Source organism: Notothenia rossii, assembly GCF_949606895.1.
Source record: "Notothenia rossii genome assembly, chromosome: 1".
Classification (NCBI taxonomy): Eukaryota; Metazoa; Chordata; class Actinopteri; order Perciformes; family Nototheniidae; genus Notothenia; species Notothenia rossii.
The window spans coordinates 43,245,672-43,252,829 of record NC_136912.1 but is presented as its reverse complement, the minus strand read 5'-3'; the positions used below and the strand labels follow the sequence as shown (position 1 = coordinate 43,252,829).

The 7,158-nt window shown below is 41.7% G+C and overlaps 1 protein-coding gene across 1 annotated transcript; it reads right to left on the bottom strand.

Annotated features, from left to right (window-relative positions):
* Positions 1–24: 24 nt before the first annotated feature.
* On the bottom strand, positions 25–5,065 carry LOC307022288 (nicotinate-nucleotide pyrophosphorylase [carboxylating]-like). The gene is made up of 5 exons (XM_079655003.1): positions 4,584–5,065; positions 3,382–3,635; positions 2,416–2,729; positions 1,199–1,330; positions 25–1,084 (listed from the first exon to the last, which is right to left on the bottom strand). Exons 1-5 carry the CDS (start codon positions 4,667–4,669, stop codon positions 881–883), a joined length of 990 nt encoding a protein of 329 aa, XP_079511129.1. The 5' UTR covers positions 4,670–5,065; the 3' UTR covers positions 25–880.
* Between the last annotated feature and the right edge of the window lie 2,093 nt (positions 5,066–7,158).

Genomic DNA, 7,158 nt, shown 5'->3' with positions numbered 1-7,158 from the left:
GAGGGGTTCATTGAAAAACACTGATTCACAACAGGATCTTTAATGTTAGAAGTCATTGGACACTTGAGTAAACACATCTGGCTCAATACATTTTGGAGAAAGCTGCGAGAACAGTGTGCTCTGATTCTTGAAAATCTCAAACATTTTGTAAAATAGGAATGGTTCATTTGAATGGTAAGACTAAGCAATGCGCCAGTTTAAGAATAAGAAAGAAATACTCTTTCAATCAGATTTGCCTCTGCACTATTTAATCAGTTAGTTCTTATCCTGTTTATAAGTCCTCTTTTTTGTTTTTACTTTGAAACCTTAGTAACTAATATTATAAATATTACAAAATACTATTTATTTCAGTGGATAATTTGGCAACATGTAATCAGTTGATAAAGAAATAACTTGTTTTAAAAAATATATAAGCCTCACCTTTTTTAAATAAATGTAATGTGTTTTTTTTTTACCTCTGTAACAAAATCAGGAAAATAACAATGAGGGCATTATTTATTCTACAAGAGAAAAGTTGCTGTAGCATTTTCTGTTTCCATATTATAGGTAAATTATAATAATACAGATCAATTGACCTTAAATACCCTTTTATATGTCTCTGCTCATCAATAAAACAAACGTGCTCCTTTATCGGAATGCATTTTTCCATTTTTTAGCTTTTCAAGTTTGAGAAAACCTAGTCATCGTGCTGCAAAGAAGATTTGATGCTTATCTAGTACACAGTGAGCAAACAGGATGTCAGTTCTAAAGTTTCAGCAACAGTAAACCACTGATATTGCAGGTGTGAAAGGAAATAAATGAACATGTTAAAAAAGTTCCCACTCACATTTTCTAATTGAATCATCGTGGGACTGTTTGTACACTTGTTGTGTTTATCTTTCTAGAAGGCTTGGGGTGTAGCAGGCTTCTGAACCTTGAGAGAAAAATCCACAACTGGGCAGCCCTGTGTTATGCAGCCCAGAGAAATGATGTCCACATGTGGGGAGAAATACATAGCTAAGTTCTCTGGAGTCACTCCTCCACTCGCCTCGATCAACAGGGCTGGGAACTCCTCCTTCAGAACATGAGCTGCAACATGGAGCTCCTAAGAGGAGAAGGAGGGAGGGGAAGGGGGGTGGAATGAAGTGGCAGAGTGAGTGGAAACCAGCCAATGAAAATGCAAAGTGACGAAGGCTTATGTGAGTTTAGTATTCTTCACCTGAGGTTGAAAGTTGTCCAGCATCACAATGTCTGCTCCTGCTGCGGCCGCCTCTCGGCCCTCGTCTGCCGATTGGCACTCCACCTCCACCTTAGAGCTGAAGCCACACACTGAGCGGGCCTCTCTCACAGCCTGCACACACACACATCTGTTGTGTTGAACGTCTTGTGAGCATACCCGACTTCACGACTCGGGTCACCGGTGTCATTGGGCCTCATGCAGGAAGCCATAAACGGACACATTTCCTCTTATTCTTGTTACAATTTCGCAATAGCCATTCCATTTTGGGACATTTTACAGTTCTACGTGTGGTTGACACTTTATCCAAGATAACCTTACATTAGATTCAGGCTGAGGGAGTATTCCCTTTACAATTAAATTAAAAAGAGGCGTAATCAGATTACTGGTACATTTAAAAAACAGTGGGGCTCACTAGAAGGATTACAATGTTACAATACATATACAATAAAGATTGTTATATTATAGGTAGACCTACTGGCTGCAATGTCTTTATGGATTAGGAACTGTAACTACATCAATTAAACTAGATACATAAAGAATGGTATTTATATATATACAAATAAAAAATGTCAGCCACATCAGCTACATAGGGATTGTTGCCAGCTTGTGAATATGTATGTGCATGTCATCTTGTCAAAATGTGTTCCTGGAGACACCTGCTGTAGAGGGAACTACCAAGGAGGTGTTAGTGTCTTTGGTTCTTTGTGTATTTACGGTATATCTGTCTGTGGTCAGATTTTGTTAGTGTGATAACCGCAAGATGGGACAATGAAACATTATAGATTTGTCAAAATGAAGTCTGAGCTGAAAGATTTAGTAACTTTGCCGGAAGAAGTTGGGAACTAAGTGGGGAAGGTTGTCCCCCACCACTTAACCCTGGCCTGATTTTCATGTTGCCTCAAGCAAGTGTTGGAATGTATAAGAACATCTTTAAGTATATTTTGATGCCAATACTTTTGTACTTTTGATTAAAGGACTTTTACTTGTAACAGAGTATTTTTTATACTGTAGTATAGCTACTTTTACTTAAATAAAATCTCTGAGTGCTTCTTCCACCACTGGCGTTAAGTGATACCATTGCAAGGAAATGTAGCTTTTTCTTCAACAGCTTAATATTTTGTGGTGGATATTTTGTAATGATTTGTAGGAACATACAGTCTCAGAGTGATAACTGTATCTGTGGTGCAGCTGCCCACCTGTGTGATACTTCCTGATGCCCACACATGGTTGTCCTTCAGCATCACCATTCCACTCAGGTCCTGTCTGTGCATGGACACACTGCCAACCAGCATGGCGTACTTTTCCACCAGACGGAAGCCCGGGGTGGTCTTGCGTGTGCCAGCCACTTCTCCATGCCAGCCTCTCTCTGCTGCTGCTGCTGCCTGGAGCTGAGAGCAGCGTGTGGCGATCCCAGAGGCCCGGGCCAGGCAGTTCAGAGCAGACCGCTCCCCCAAGAGGAGGCACCTGGCTGGGCCTTTCACAACAGCAGTCAGCGTGATGGCACCTGGGCCTGCAAGGGGGTAGAGAGAGTCATGGAGGATTGACAGTGCATATTGTTTTAGGGAGTTTGTTGCTTAAACCGATGCAACAAACCACAGCATTTATAGCCTATTTGCAATGCTCCTTCTTAAAAAGGCCTTTAAAATGCAATCCGTAACTTCATAAGATTTTTATCAGAATCAAAAATAGAACTCTTTATCTATCCGGGTGGGATTGTTTTTGGGACGGTTGCCCTATTTAGAATTAAAGAAAGAAAGAAAACATATACATATAAATACTTACATAGGAAATGAGATGTGTCAGAAAAACATTAAATGAAATAATTATACTACAATCAAATATACAATAAAAGAAAGATAAATTCTATAATATAGAATATTTTTTTACAATTAAGAAGTAAAAGTGTGCACATTGTACTATAAGCTGTATATTAAAATACATAATATAAATACAGTGGTGTATAAATAAGATATAAGAGAGGCCCTACTTTTTGTTTCCGTGAAAGGTTTAGGGGCGGGATCGTAATAATGGTCTGTAGTGAGCCGTTACTGGTGCGTCTTTTGTTATTGGAGCGTCTTTTGTTATTGGAGACTTTGCGAGGGATTTTTAATTACATCTATTCTAATATATTGCTGCTTTGGAAGACACTGTGTAATGCCTACCAATATCCTCTCCCTCCTGGTAAACCCAGTCCACGGTGCAGCCGACCTCCGTGAACACTGCTGTGAAGAAGGGGCTCCCTGCCAGGACGCTGTTCGGGGTCTTACACAGCAGCCTGGCCTCCACCTCCTGTGACCCCACACAAGCTCCTGCTGGGTCAAAGTTCGGTGTGTCCTCCGCCAGCCATTCTCGTGCCAGCCGGGTCAGGGTGTGAGGCGGGATGCAGTGTGCTGCTTTGTGTGAGGGCATGGTCATTCTGTGGAAAATAACTATTTATTATAACTAATAAGGAAACTTGGTGACAGAAAACTTAACCCCGATAATGAAGTGAAACAACTCTCAACGTGCTTTCTTATCTCACAATTACTGACAAAAGCAACAAAAAGAGAACAAACATCTACAAATCGAGAGTACATTCAACATATCAGTTTCTAAGCACCCCACCCACCAAATTCCTATTTTTTTGTTGTTTAAAAAGCTCTTTATTTTTCTCATACTGCCTGTGCTGCAGCACCTCTTTTCACCCTCTGTCTGAAACCAGAGCCCAGTCTGCTCTGATTGGTTAGCTGAGCAGCTCCTCTGTAATTGGTGAACCGATTTGTCGGAAATGTCCTGCCGCTTAGCCTATCACGTACAATTGGTTGGACCGCGAGCCAGAAGTGTGAGTGTTAAATAGTGATGTCACTATGTTATGGAATTAAACTCAGGAGTCCAATGGAGGCGTTTCAGGCTCGGGGGGAGTGTGTTGGAGATAAACTCTCACTCGGATGTTAGCCTTTGCTGACCATTTACATGCATATAAAACCTATATAACACACTGCAGGAAAGGGAAACCCTCAAATGCATAATAGGAACCCTCTAAGTAAAAACCTACGTGAAGTGGGAGACATAACAAATGTAGATGTTTCCATACGTGGCTAAAAGGGCTCATTAAATGGTTTGATCAATATCAAAATGATGTTATGGCCTTCACAGTCCCCAGTAAACTCCAGTGAGCACCGATGAGAAACCTATTATTCCTAATGTATATGCTTTACTTTCATCAATCCTTCTGTGAGCTGCAGTAAGGAATTGTTTAAACGTCTGCTTCCACTAGTCAGTTCTGCATCCTAATCTGTACGACAAATATTCCAGATGTAAATATCTGGTACAAAATGAGAACATTAATAGAAAATGAAACAATAAAAACGAGACATTTACTTACTTCTTGCAATGGCTCTGCTTTCTCTGTTGGTCACAGGCTGTCGAGTTGTTCAGCTGGTCACACAGAGCCACAGGGAAATGTGACATGGAATTTGACCCTAACCATGTTGGAATGTTTACAAGCTATCTCAGCATTCTGTAGGTCCAACATTGATCGCTAGCCAGATCAAGAAATCACTGTGTCCTGCCACTCAGCTGTTTGTTAGGCTGGTGCTGCTGTTGGGTTTGTTATTGGTGAGACTTTGTGCATGTATTCGTTTAAATAAGAGTACATCATTTTTTGCAGCCCTGGTAACTTTAAGGAAGCCATGTAGGGATTTGCTGCCATTTTGTTTTGCTTCCCCTTTTTTCACCTGTCATGTGTATGGTTAAGGGTGCCTGACATTGTTTTATATGGCCTTGCTAACATATCTTCTACCTCCATTTATTCAATGCTAGCTGGTCTATTTTGTTGACCATTTTCTAGTAAATTCAGAAGCTTGTCATTTGGTACCATTGTGCAAGGATTTGTGGTAAACTTGTTACTCAATATGTTATAGGTGGGGTAACCCAGGCCCGGTTCTACGGGGGTGCATAAGGGTGCATTGCACCCTCAGTTGAGTTGTTATGCACCCTCATTTGAAAAAGGAAAAGTAAAAAAAAAAAATGAAAGTGAAAAAAAAAATATAAAAAATGAAAGATATTACATATAATAACAATAATAACAATAGTAGTAATAATAATAATAATGAGAAGAATATAGTTGAAATAAAATACATTGTAATTGTGGTTAAATAACATTGTCTGCTGCATTTATTTGGTCAATTTAAATGGTAAATAACGTTATTATGTCAGGTGCGCGTGACCTGTGCCCCATGCGTGTTCGTCATTTGCAAAGTGCTTACACAGCAGTCAATGATGGACATCAGAAAATGGTTAAAACAACCAGCCCTTATCGCCAGCAGTAACACTGCATCTACTGCAGGTAATAACAGTTCAGATCATGGGGACATTACGTTAACCGCGGCCACTGTCGTGGACACTCACGTCCTCCTCGCCCACGGAGTTCGTTGTTGTCCCAAACACCGCCGCCACCCCTCGGCGGCCCGCAAGTGCCAGAGGACAGGGGCGGACTGGGGGGAAAAAGTGGCCCGGGGATTAATTGACAGACAGGCCCACTCAATGCGCGGCATGTATCGGCCAGCCGGCGACGAAAGTATGTTACTTAACAAAAAACACTATGCATTTTATGTTATTTTGGACAATTATTCATATAGTAATCACATTACCTGAGCCCTTGAGTTGCCTAGCAAAATATTTTGCATATAACAGCATATATTTAGTGATTTTAATGTTAACAGATCATTGATGCAATAACATTTTGACCCAATTTGCCTGACTTGACACATGGAATAAAACATGGGCATAGGAAGCATCCTCAATGTGGGTGAGACAATTTAACAGGGGGTGTGGTTAGGTGGTGGACCTCACCTCCTCTAGGGGGGTCCGGGGGCAAGGTCCCCCGGGAAGATTTCTTTTTAAATGTTGAAGTTAAATGCATCAATCTGGTTCACTTTGAGAGCTAAATTAGGGATTAAATCTATGTCAGTCAGTACGGGCTTGGACTGTGAGCCGTAGGGTCGCCGGTTCAAGTCCCCGACCAGATATTTGGAGTGTGGACTTCTACTTGGAGAGGTCCCAGTTCGCCTCCTGCCCTGCCGTGGTGCCCTTGAGCAAGGCACCGGACATCCCCCTTCCCCCCTCACTCCCATTGCTCCCCGGGCGCTGTAAAATAGCTGCCCACTGCTCCTAGTACTAGACTCCTGGTACTAGGATGGGTTAAAAGCAGAGAACACATTTCCCTGTGTGTGCTGTTTGCTCTGCATGTGTGACCATTAAAGAGGGTTTCATCCCTTCCAATTCTTCTTCTTCTTCTTCTTCTTCTTCTTCTTCTTCTTCTTCTTCTTCTTCTTCTTCTTCTTCTTCTTCTTCTTCTTCAACACCCATATAAAACAGAACTGTAAACAGATTTACTTTTTCTTTCAACATTTATTTGAACAGCAAGTGGAGGCACCCAAAACAATAAACCTGCTAGCTAACTAGCCTAAACTCAGTAACAGAATGTGGGCAACACGTTCTTCTCCACAGCCGCGCGACCTCTGAGTCAGACGTCACTTCCCCCTTTTCTATCCTATGGGCAGCGGGTACAGCCGTACAGCCACTCCCCCTGAACCCCGTTTCCCCACCCCCCACTCATAAAAAATAGCACTTTACCCCTGCCTATAATACGCCGTGAGCTGATTATCGAGCCTTCATTGTAACAGTCGTAACTGCATTCTTTGAAACACTTGTTATTAGCACGGGTTATCTCTCCCTCAGGCTAGCAGCCACTGCATGGATCAGGAGGAGCAGTTGTAAATGGAGACATTCCCAAAAAGTGGGAGGACTTAACTTATCTGCCATTAGGCAGGAGGTTGTATATTTTACCATTTAAACTGAATGGGAAAACATTATATGCTGCTTACTGTCATCTCAATAAACTGGCCCCTTTGTCTCCATATGGGGAAGCAAAGTTCTGTACACTTCTGTACATGCTT

Bases quoted from the DNA above. Each gene is read 5' to 3' on its own strand.
- LOC307022288 (XM_079655003.1), bottom strand. From the start codon at position 4,669: ATGTCACATTTCCCTGTGGCTCTGTGTGACCAGCTGAACAACTCGACA. The intron at 1,331-2,415 runs GTGGGCAGCTGC...GTGTGTGTGCAG, and splicing joins CATCAGGAAGTATCACACAG to GCTGTGAGAGAGGCCCGCTC. The intron at 1,085-1,198 runs GTGAAGAATACT...TTCTCCTCTTAG, and splicing joins TGGACAACTTTCAACCTCAG to GAGCTCCATGTTGCAGCTCA.